The sequence below is a fragment of the Ahaetulla prasina genome, chromosome 1 (genome assembly GCF_028640845.1).
Source record: "Ahaetulla prasina isolate Xishuangbanna chromosome 1, ASM2864084v1, whole genome shotgun sequence".
Lineage (NCBI taxonomy): Eukaryota > Metazoa > Chordata > Lepidosauria > Squamata > Colubridae > Ahaetulla > Ahaetulla prasina.
In genome coordinates this window covers 12,063,247-12,075,668 of record NC_080539.1, presented here as the reverse complement: position 1 = coordinate 12,075,668, position 12,422 = coordinate 12,063,247, and the positions used below count along the sequence as shown (strand labels likewise).

Below are 12,422 nucleotides of genomic sequence, written 5' to 3'. Positions count from 1 at the left end.
AAGTGAGGTCCTTCTTTGTGGTCACACCTATTCTGTGATCTTGACCTTCTTTGCTTTCAGAAGAAACCTTAAACCTCCGTTCAATTAATTAGTTTTTCATTTTAAAGGACACTTTATCTTCTTGTCAGGTTTTAGATGGTTTTATTGTAAGGTGTTGTTGGTTTTTATTGTTTTAAATTGATGGTTACAGTGATTGAATAGAATAGAATTTTATTGGCCAAGTGTGATTGGACACACAAGGAATTTGTCTTGGTGCATATGCTCTCAGTGTACATAAAAGAAAAGATACGTTCATCAAGGTACAACATTTACAACTCAATTGATGGTCAATATATCAATATAAATCATAAGGATTGCCAGCAACAAGTTATAATCATACAGTCATAAGTGGAAAGAGATTGGTGATGGGAACTATGAAACGATTAATAGTAGTGCAGATTCAGTAAACAGTCTGACAGTGTTGAGGGAATTATTTGTTTAGCAGAGTGATGGCCTTCGGGAAAAAACTGTTCTTGTGTCTAGTTGTTCTGGTGTGCAGTGCTCTATAGCGTCGTTTTGAGGGTAGGAGTTGAAACAGTTTATGTCCAGGATGTGAGGGATCTGCAAATATTTTCACGGCCCTCTTCTTGATTCGTGCAGTATACAGGTCCTCAATGGAAGGCAGGTTGGTAGCAATTATTTTTTCTGCAGTTCTAATTATCCTCTGAAGTCTATGTTTTTCTTGTTGGGTTGCAGAACCGAACCAGACAGTTATAGAGGTGCAAATGACAGACTCAATAATTCCTCTGTAGAACTGGATCAGCAGCTCCTTGGGCAGTTTGAGCTTACTGAGTTGGCGCAGAAAGAACATTCTTTGTTGTCCTTTTTTAATGATGTTTTTGATGTTAGCTGTCCATTTGAGATCTTGCGATATGATAGAACCCAGAAATTTGAAGGTTTCTACTGTTGATACTGTGTTGTCAAGTATTGTGAGAGGTGGAAGTATGGAAGGGTTTTTCCTAAAGTCTACCACCATTTCTACGGTTTTGAGTGTGTTCAGTTCCAGATTGTTTTGGTTGCACCACAAGGCTAGTCGTTCGACCTCTCGTCTATATGCGGATTCGTCATTGTCTCGAATGAGACCAATCACTGTTGTGTCATCTGCGAACTTCAGTAGCTTAACAGATGGATCATTGGAGATGCAGTCATTGGTATACAGAGAGAAGTGGGGAGAGCACACAGCCTTGGGGGGGGGGCCCTGTGCTAATTGTACAGGTATTTGATGTGATCTTGCTTAGCTTCACCTGCTGCTTCCTGTTTGTTAGGAATTGGTGTTGTATGCTGCTGCCACAGATTTGGTAATAAATATGGACAGTTCTTGCTTAACAACTACTCGTTTAGCAATCAGGCTTGTGGCAGCCGTAAATGAGTGATACTTACAACAGTCTTTGGAGTCGCAGCATCACTGCAGACACGTGACCAGTGGTGGGATTCAGCCAGTTCGCACCACTTCGGGAGAGCCGGTTGTTAACTTTATGAGCAGTTTGGTGAACTGGTTGTTGGAAGAAATCATTAGGGCAGAGAACTGGTTGTTAAATTAATTGAATCCCACTGCTGCACGTGACCATGATCCAGGACTCAGTGCCTGGCTCACAATTACAACATGACAGCACACCATGGCATGTGGTCACCATTGTCAATCTTTTTCAGCTTCTCACAAGTAGACTCAATGGGGAAGCCTGTAGGAAATCGTGAATGGCAGCCACATGACGTTCTCATTTAATGAAGGTGTGGGATTCCCTTAACAACCACAACGGAAAGTCCAGAAGTACCATTACTAAGCACATGACACTGTTCTTTATGAACACATCGCTTAGCAACAATAATTCTGGTCTCAAATTGCCGTTGTTACCCGAGGATTATCTGTAAACATAGGCCCAAGAAGAACCCAACTGGTTTAGTGAAAGTTGTAAGGCTCCATTAAACATAAAAAGTTCCTTTAGAACAGGGATGTTTAACCTTGGCAAGTTTTAAGACTTACGGACCTCAACTCCCAGAATTCCCCAGTTGACTGAAGAATTCTGGGAGCTCAACTCCACAGGTTGTAAAATTGCTGAGGTTGGATACCCCTGCTTTAAAATAAGCATACTTAGGATAAACACCAAAAGCAGCATATTGACTGAAAGGGAGACAGAAAGCAACATATTTATCAAACTCATAATTTCCTTATGAAGCTAAATAGTGTGTTTTTGAGTTTCCAAAAACCCTTCATCAGTAAAATAGGGCTAAGAGGGAATCTATGTAATTATAATTCCTAAGCCAAAATGCGTCTGATTTGATTTTGGTATAATTTGTTATACAAATCCAGCCAAACCTGATTTATTGAAAGAAAATAGCATTTAAGCAAACCATAGATTGCATGATATGTGAATCAGGTCATTTTGTGAAGAGTCAATGCATTAATAGAAAGTAGGTTAAATTAAATATACCACAGAAGATAATGAAGCCTGCTGTATTTTAGAGCAGTCTTCCCCGCACTGGGGCTGCCAAAAAATATGAGGGTCTATAACCTTCATAATTCCCATTAGGCACTTCCAGTAGCTGAAATGTTGGAAATTGTAGTGACTAAACAGAATAACAGAGTTGGAAGGGACCTTGGAGATCTTCTAGTCCAACCCCCTGCTCAAGCAGAAGACTCTATACCATTTCAGACAAATGGCTGTCCAGTCTCTTCTTAAAAACCTCCAATGTTGGAGCACCCACAACTTCTGGAGGCAAGTCGTTCCACTGATTGTTTTAATTGTTAGGAAACTTTTCCTTAATTCTAGGTTGCTTCTCTCCTTGATTAGTTTCCACCCATTGTTCTTCTCTTGCCTTCAGGTGCTTTGGAAAAATAAGTTGACCCCCTCTTTGAAGCAGCCTCAAATCTTGGAACACTCCCAAAGGTTGCCTTTTTCAAGAGGCAACTAGACTTTCTGGTTTTTCTTCTTCAGAGCTGAAGAAGCTTCTTGGATGAGAAGCAAAATGTCTTCAAAGAAAAACCAGAAAATCCAGTTGCCTCTTGAAAAAGTACCTCTGGGACAACCATGACCTGGATGATTGAAAATTTTCATAGACATATTGGAAGACTGCTTTCATGTCCTTCTTTTCACTAGACTAGACATACTCAACTCCAGCAACCGTTCTTCATATATTTTAGCCTCCAGTCCCCTAATCATCTTCTCTGCATTCTTTCTAGTCTCAACATCTTTTTTTATATCGTGGTGACCAAAACTGGATGCAATATTCCAAGTGTGGCCTTACCAAGGCGTTATAAAGTGGTATTAATACTTCACATGATCTTGATTCTATCCTTCTGTTTATGCAGCCTAGAACTGTGTTGACTTTTGATCAATAAGTTTTATTGGCATTCAATTCACTGCCAGGCGGCCCACAAACGACAGCAGAAGCCTCGCAAAGCGGAAAGTTTAAGAGAGTACAACATGAGTTTATTATACGAATTAATATTAAACATCTTTTAAGAAAAAAGTATGTATGGAAATAAATTTCTAAAAGACCAACATTCACAAACATCACAAACGTCTCTCATGTGTTTTATTCTCCCACCCACCCACTTTGGTTGTCTCTTTTTTTTCCTGAAGAGAAAACCAATACAAACATTACTGTCATGGATTATACAATTTTTTGATATAGGGCGGGGGAGGGGGAGGAACCCTAAACTTTTGGGAGCTGGTCTTTGTAGCCCTGAAAACACATTTATGGAGGGTGTGAGGGGAGAGAGAATATGAGAAACTGAACAAAAAGCATTTACTGTACCATCCTAACAAAATTGTTCCATGGATATCATTAACGGGAATGGCCAAAGGCTCGGAGCCAAACTGTTCTTTTCCAGACCGCTTCCAAAGCTGAACAAGAAGTACTGGCAGGAAGCTTTCTGAGAATCTGTACACGGAGACAATAATCCCCCCCCCCTTTTTTTTTTTTTTTACAAAAGGTGTCCAAACTTTGCTTTTACGCAATGCAACAGCAGTACAAGCAGTTTTGGTAAAGCTTATAAGAGCATCCCATCTTGCTAATGCGGGGAAGGCTGGCATAGCAAAAAATATGTATATATGTGGGTTAATTTTAGGGAAACGGGAGCGAGAAATGGCCGCTGCTTTCCGTTCTGGGATTTCTGTGAAATGCTTGTGCAACAGAATCTAATTCTGGCCATTTGGTTCTTCCCAAGCATCCAGGAAAAACCCCAGGGTCGCAATAAAAGTAGAAAATTACCCGGTATTTTCAGTTAAGGAACAGCGGAGAGAAGTGGTGTGAACACAAGAGCTTTCTAGTTTTATGGATGCTTTTCTTTCCAGTTCTGGCTAAACAACTAACTTGCTCTGAGGGCAAAGACTAAGTACCCTAAACCTAGGAACCTGGATTGGTAGGGTATTAATAATCAACTGTCTGCCCAGGTAGTTGCCTTCCCTGTTCGCAATTTATTTTGCAAGCAAGGTTGTTTTCTCCAGACTTCATAACAGCCTGGAAGCTAAAATGGAACCCCAGAGTAAAAAAATTCCCTTTTTCCCAAGATGCACTGATGTTTTTCAATAATAATAATAATAATAATAACAACGTTTTTTTAAAATCCTGACCTGGAAAGCATAAAAAAGAATCATTCAGGATTTCCCAGCACCAGCTAGGCTTAAGCCTCAGAGAATTTTCCAATTCTTTTAGAGCAACATGGATATATATAGGCTTGGCCTGATTTTCATAAGCCTCTTAAGGGGGGGGCGGGGCGGAAATCCCAATAATACGCCAAACAGAGAACCGTACGCATTGTCCGATTCTCTTCCAAACTGTGAGGCAGGGATTGGCTTCCAATTAAACCTTGTCGTGTACGGATAGCAAAGCAAAATCTTGCATCTATAAAACTCCAGTGAGGCTTATGGGAAGCCATCCTAACAGACCAAGAAATTTGCCTGCTGGTTTCTTTACATCCCGTTCTCCCCGAGTAAAAAATTAATCACAAAAAGCTTGAGTAACATTTTACAAAGTTTCGCATCTATTGCTGGGCATTTTGGTGTAGGCAAGTGCATTAGTAACAGAGAGGTAACTCTTAGCATGCTCAGGAGCCCTCTGCCACAGGTCCAGCTATCGCAGAGGCCGCAACTATAAATGAACCGATATTTTTAAAATGCCAGGAGACCTGGGCAGAGAAGTCCTGAAAAGTACAGGTAGTCCTTGACTTGCAACCATTTGTTTACCAACTCTTCAAAATTACAACGGCAGTGAAAAAAAGGTGACTTACAATCAGTCCTCACACTTACGACTACACATGATCAAAATTCAGACGCTTGGCCGCTGGCACGTATTCATGATAGCTGCAGCATCCTGGGATCATGTGATCAACATTTGCGAACTTCCCAGCTGGTTTCCGAAAAGCAAAGCTGACAGAGGAAGCCAGATTCGCTTAACAGCCGCAATGATTTGCTTAACAACCGTGGCAAAAGAGGTTGTAGAATCAGGCGCAACTCACTTAAGGATCACCTTGCTTAGCAATGGAAATTCTGGTCCCAGTTGCGGTCATAAGTCAAGGACTACTTGAATCTGCATTTGCACGCATTTTATTTCCTTCTACAACAATTCTCCTTGTTGGTAGATTTTACTCCAAGAGCAGATATGCCCCAAATGACTGAACATATACAGTATATAGAATCCTTTCGCTCATACTCAAACCTATGCATTAGACACATGATCAAAACAGACCAACATCGGGAAACAGGCAGCTTTGCTACCTTCGCCTGTCATCGCTAGGGATGGAAACAGCAAAGCAGCTTTCAAATCCCCCCCAAGTATTACCAATTTTCTCCTAAAATACGCTCATGGCATGATTCACCCAGCAGATGCTTGACTGCTTTTGACTCAGTAGCTTGCCTGAATCCAATTACTCTCTATTTTATACTTCATGGTTTTATTCAGTTTATTCAGTATAGCAAGGTTAGGCAAGCTAAAAGTGAGCAACCCAAAGGTGCTTTTTTCAAGAGGCAATTGGACTTTCTGGTTTTCCTTTGAAGACGTTTCGCTTCTCCTCCAAGAAGCTTCTTCAGCTCTTCAGAAGCTTCTTGGAATGAAGAAGCTTCTTGGAGGAGAAGCGAAACGTCTTCAAAGAAAAAACAGAAGATCCAGTTGCCTCTTGAAAACAAAAGCACTTTTCGGACAACCACGACCTGGATGACTGAGAATCTCCATAAGACTAAAGATGAGCATAATATTTCTGAACCTCAGCAATCTTTAAGATACGTGGACTTCAACTCCCAGAATTCCCCAGCCAGCTATGCTATCCTGGCTGAGGAATTCTGGGAGTTGAAGTCCACATACCAAGTTGCTGAGTTTGAGAGATATCGATTTAGCATAAATGCATGAGCCCAGAAATTGATGGCTTTTTTCAAGGCTTCCAATACGGGTCCTACCGTTAGTATTAACTCCACCCTTCAGCTGCAATCAATTAAGCTGCTGCCTACATTTAACAGGCCAATGTGCATCCTTGTGCTTTTATCTATGTAGTTATAAAAAAAAGTCGAGAGAGTTTACTTTAAAAGTAAACTTTAAAAAGTCACTTTAAAAAAAAGGGATTCCCTTATTTCAAAAACATAGGTGGGCACCTAGTTGCCAGTCTCAACTAACAAGGACTAGTGTAGTCCGTCCTTCTCCAACAAAGCTTAGCCCCAAGTTACTAAACCATCTCAGCAAGGGTAGGACAAGACAAGAAGTGGTATTCAGCTGGTTCCCACCAGTTCACGCGAACCGTTGGTGGAAATTTGGCCAAGGTCGCCGAACCGGTAGCGATGGCCGACTGGCCATGCCCCTGAACTGGTCCCCCAGTCGCCACTCGCTCACCCCGCCCATGCTCGTCGCCACCATGTTCTTCGCGCATGCACATCCCATCGCCTTGCAAGTCCACATGGCGATGAAAAGAACATGGCGGTGACGGCAGCAGCTTTTTCCACGACCTCTGGTACTTTTCAGAGGTCTGCTGGGGCGCTTCTTTGCCAGCCACTTTCCAGCAGCGGCGGCTGGCTGGGGTCTGCCGAAAACTCCGGTCAGCTTGCCTTCCAGACTCCAGACCAGCCGCCGCGGAAGGTAAACAGCCCGAACAAAGAGACAGTGGTGGGGGAGGAAGCGGGGCTAGGGCCGGGGCCACTAAAGGAGGGGAAACGGGGGCGACTGGCAAAGGGAGGGTGGGGATAGATAGGTGGAAATTCCAAAAAATTTCCTACTTTTTCCTGTGGGTGTGGCTAGGTGGGGGGTGTCATGTGACTGAGTGGGCATAAGTGATGTCAAGTTGGCCATGCCCACTCAGTCACATGCCCCCACCCCACCTAGCCATGGCCACCGAACCGGTAGCAAAAAAATTTGAAACCCACCACTGGACAAGACTAAGGGCATATGTCATGAGAACTATAAGAGACACTGAATTCACAGAAATGGGAAAAGGACAATATATAGAATATAAGTTTTCACACCATTCTTATTTTTCAACCCGGTTCTCTTTTCCAGCAATGCAAGGAATACAAAGTTATCAGAGGGGCTGCACGTAATCAAATTATGGGAGGGAATCCAAGTTGGGCTGAGAGACACCAGGAACAATGACAGCACGAAATGTCCCAGGAGGTCAAAAATGTCAATATGGCATCCACCAACATGAGATCAGAATCCAACTTCTTTTACATGTAAAAAAGTTGGAGCTTGTCAGCACCCAGAAGCATTTTGTAAAGGAAAAATGCTGAATAAACATAAACGGCTAACCTTCCAAATGTACTGAAATTTTCTTGTGAAAATTGAAATCAAAGAGATTTAACAAGAGACGGATATGCTTCCCAATGGTTTTCTTCTATACAATTCACAGAAAGGTTTAAAGTGGATAAACGATTTTACGGTTTTGAACAAAGCAAGACTGAATTTGAATTAGAATTCTATACCGGCGACGAACATGTTACTGCCGAAATTATAAACATTTGCTGAAATATGAGCAGAACTGAAAGAATGTATGATAAATTAGGCTAGGAAATTGGTTATAACTAAGGTACAAATGGACCAATAGGAAAATAGGTGGTTGAAAGGATTCGAATTCTACATTATGCTCTCTAACCTTAAAGGGAATTTTTATGAAATGATGTTATCACCGGTATTTGTCGCCAGAGAAACTGTCTAGAACAGGGGTCTCCAATCTTGGTAACTTTAAGCCTGGAGGACTTCAAATCCCAGAATGTCCCAGCCAGATTTGCTGACTGGGGCATTCTGGGAGTTGAAGTCCGCCAGGCTTAAAGTTGCCAAGGTTGGAGACCCCCTGGTCTAGAATGTATAAAGATACTTTGAATCTTTGCTGGAAACGTGAACGGCAGGAAGGGACTTTTTATCATTTATGACAACTCTGGCAAGATTATTCTATGCTGAAAAATGGATAGGCTCACCACAATGGTACCTACAACAGAAGAATGATGGGTGAAGTTGATAGAACTTGCGTAGATGGTTAAATTAACCTCTTTGATTAGTGGAAAAAAAACAATATCAACATTTATGATCAACTGGATAACCTTATAGACTTTTTGCATAAAGCAGGGGGGAAAATGCACTTATGATTTGCGGTAATGATGATTAGGGGGGGAAATGAATAATAAAAATGAGAGGTTTTTTTTAATCGTGGAGTAATTTTGTAACTGTATTTATATTTGCTGCAAAGGAATACAAAGAAATCAGAACTCTTTCTTTTTCCCTTTCTTTCTTTCTTCCTTCCTTCCTTCCTTCCTTCCTTCCTTTTCTGCTCTTTATTAATTTGTGTTGGATTGACTGTGTTTTGTAAAACTTGATTAAAGAAAATATTTTGAGTTTTTAACACGTTTGTAGGTGCTGCCTTGACTTTTTTGACCCCCTCTCCCACAGACAACCCTGAAAAGGGGAAAATAATATCTATCATGAACTGCCTCTGATTGTGGAACGGATCTGCAGGAACACTTTTTCGTGGAGGGGGGAAAAATTATATTATTCTGATTATCACACTCAAATAGCACGATTCAGGTTTCTTTTCTATTAGCAGCAATAATTATATAATTATAGTAAAAATCATCATCCACAATACAGCAAAAACTGGAGGGCCATCCTCTACCTGGATGTAAAGGGCACAAGTATCCGTCCGTTGAAAAGTCATGGCTCAAAAACACCAGCCACAAACCACTTTGGAACTGTAGGAAGTTAGCCCTCACCCCTCTCCTAGAAGAATGAAATATTTTGGAGGATATTGAATAGATGAGAAATGGAGAAACCTGTTTTAAAGACAAAGCAGCTTCCTGCCTCCTCATACCTTTGTCAATGGGCCATTAAGGCTTCAGCCAAGCTTACTCAGTCCCCCCACCTTTGTCAACGGACCATCATCTGCAACACAATAGGATTCATCTAGCAACAGAAACTCACCACATGGCAAGGCTCAAGCAAGCTTGAGAGACAACCTACAACGTTAGCTAAGACCCCTGGACCATCTGGGAGTTTGACAACCAATCAGGGTACATTTCTTATACAGGAACAGGAAACACCAAGGTGGGGCCCTACAGAGAGTATAAACTCAGACACTCAGCATCTTGTCTCTCTTCTGCCCTTCTGCCCTTCTTCTCTTCTTCTCCTTTCCTCTCTGGTTCTTCACCCAACGCCTTGAACATGTGACCACCATTAAACCATCTTTCCAAGCAGTCTCCATGTTGCCAGTGTCTTTTCCCCCACTTGGAACTGAACCCAGATGGATATTTCTTCCAACAGAACAATGGTGTGACTTCTTTCAAACATCTGAACCACGTTCGATGACAGATTAATCATTATCCAGCTTCAAAGATTGGTGTATAAAAGATTAGGTCAGTTGTCAGTTCTCTCTCTCCCCCCCCCCCCATTTTTGGGTGGTGGTGGGGAGCTGGATTCCTCAGAGTTGAAAAAAGATGGAAGAGTAAGACCCAAATTCTTAGTCACAGGATTAAAAAAAAAATCAAAAGGTGCCTTCATGTTCCCGTCTGGTTGAACTTGGAGAAGCCTCGGATCGTTCCGGAATAAAGTCACCAGCATAAAAAACATATTCCCTTTTAATCATCATGGTTTCTCATCTTATTTGGCTTTCCCCCCACCCTCCCCGTTGCCAGTTCTGGATCTAGAAAAGAAAAAAGAGAAATATGGGAATATTAATAAAAGCTTGAGTGCTTTATAACAGGGGTCTCTAACCTTGGCAATATTAAGACTTGTGGACTTCAACTCCCAGAATTCCTCAGCCAGCTTTGGAAGTCTCAGCCAGACGGTTGTTAAGTGAGTTCCCTCCCCATTTTGCGACCTTTTTTGCCACAACTGTTAAGTGAATCACTTGCAGTTGTTAAGTTGGAAACATGGTTGTTAAGTGAATCTGGCTTCCCCATTGACTTGGCTTGTCAGAAGATGGCAACAGGAAGTCATGTGATCCCCAGACACTGTAACCGTCATAAATATGAGTCAAGTTGCCAAGAGTCTGAATTTTGATCACATGACCACAGGGTTGCTGCAACGATTGTAATTGTGAAAAACAGACATAAGTCGCTTTTTTTAGTAGCTTCAAACAGTCACTAAATGAACTATTGTAAGTTGAGGACTACCAGAATTTAGAGAAAGGTATCCTTCTTAACTCTGTGCAAAGAGGAACTGGAGGAAGATAAAATCTCCTCCCAGCTGTTTTCTTGGTAACAATACAACACGGTTTGACACTGGTTCCTATTTAGCTGCTTTTTTAAAAAGTCCATTCTTGGATTTCCTTGTGTTCTCCTATTCAAGGATTAGCCAGGTAAAGGTAAAGGTTCCCCTCGCACATATCAAATAAAAATCAAATAAATAAAATAAAAATATGTGCTAGTCATTCCCGACTCCAGGGGGCGATGCTCATCTCTGTTTCAAAGCCAAAGAGCCAGCGCTGTCCAAAGACGTCTCCGTGGTCATGTGGCCGCCATGACTAAAGGCCAAAGGCGCACGGAACACTGTTATTTTCCCACCAAAGATCGTCCCTATTTTTCTACTTGCATTTTTTACGTGCTTTCGAACTGCTAGGTTGGCAGAAGCTGGGACAAGTCACAGGAGCTCACCCCATTATGTGGTACTAGGGATTTGAACCGCTGAACTGCCGACCTTTTCGACTGACAAGCTCAGCGTCTTAGCCACTGAGCCACCGCGTCCCTCTATTAGTCAATTACACTCTGCATATCTTTTGAAGATGAGTCCAGACCAGGGAGCTGCTATCACCTAGTAGTTGGAACTTAGAGGTTCCATTTCCTCTTGTTGTTATCATCACTGCTTTTTGATCCTGCCTCTTCCAACATGGGCATGACAACATTTTTAAAAAGCAGCACAATTCCACATATCTTCACACTGAGCAACAACAACATGTACTGGATCTAGACAGGTAGTGTAGGACCAGAAAAACTAGAGGCCAATTAATCAGAATAGAGCAGGAAGGGATCTTCTATACTCTATACAATTTAAGACAAGTGACTGTCCAGTCTCTTCTCAAAAACTTTCAGTAATGGAGCACCCATTACTGGGGTACTTCAGGTGGCAAGCTGTTCCATTGGTTAATTGTCCTCACTGTTAGGAGGTTTCTCCTTAATTCCAGGTTGCTTCTCTCTTTGATTAGTTTCCATCCATTGTTTCTTGTCTTGTCTTCTGGTGCTTTGGAAATTAAGTTGTGATATCCCCTCAAACACTGAGAAACTGTTATCATGTCCTCCCTAGTCCTTCTTTTCTCTAGACTAGCCAAACCCAAATCCTACAACCATTCTTCGTATGTTTTAGTCTCCAGGCCTTTAATTACCTTAATTGCTCTTCTTTGCACTTTTTCCAAAGTCTCAACATCTTTTTTGTAAGGCGGTGACCAAAACTGGATGCAGTATTCCAGGTGTGGCCTTACTAAGGATTTATAAAGCAGTACTAATATTTCACGTGATTTTAATTCTAGCCTCTTTTTATACAACCAAGGATTGTATAAATATAAATTCAGGGCAAAAGCTTGCTTAAGATCATCGTTTTTTAAACTCTTCTCCATTCCCACTAACTAGCTAGCAACCTCAACTATTTCTATTAATTATAGCTGCCCTGTTTTAATTTTAAATTAAAAGAACATATTATTAATGACATTTTTGAATGCTGCTTGGTCTTGGTAAACAGCAATAACCTTGAATCAGGAGTGAAATCTATTTACCTTCCCTCCGGTTCGGAAGTGCGCGTTCCACATGTGTGAGCTCGCTTTGCGCGTGTGTGTGTGCACACATGCATCACATGTGCGCTTGGACCCTCTGCACATGGGCAAAGCCTTCTGCGCATGCACAGAGGGCAAAAAAAGGTTACTTCCTGGTTAAAATCAGGAAGTAACGAGGTCCGGGTGGGTGGGCGGAGCCTCATGCTGCTGTAGC

At 41.7% G+C, this 12,422-nt stretch overlaps 1 protein-coding gene across 2 annotated transcripts in view; it reads right to left on the bottom strand.

Moving 5' to 3' along the window:
- Positions 1–3,445: 3,445 nt before the first annotated feature.
- The window catches only part of CUEDC1 (CUE domain containing 1), a 131,698-nt gene continuing 122,721 nt past the window's right edge, over positions 3,446–12,422 (bottom strand). For both annotated transcript variants that reach the window (XM_058164207.1, XM_058164206.1), the window contains one exon: positions 3,446–10,147. In XM_058164207.1, the coding sequence (XP_058020190.1) occupies positions 10,083–10,147 (65 nt within the window). In that variant the 3' untranslated portion in view covers positions 3,446–10,082. The remainder of the gene's footprint in view (positions 10,148–12,422) is intronic.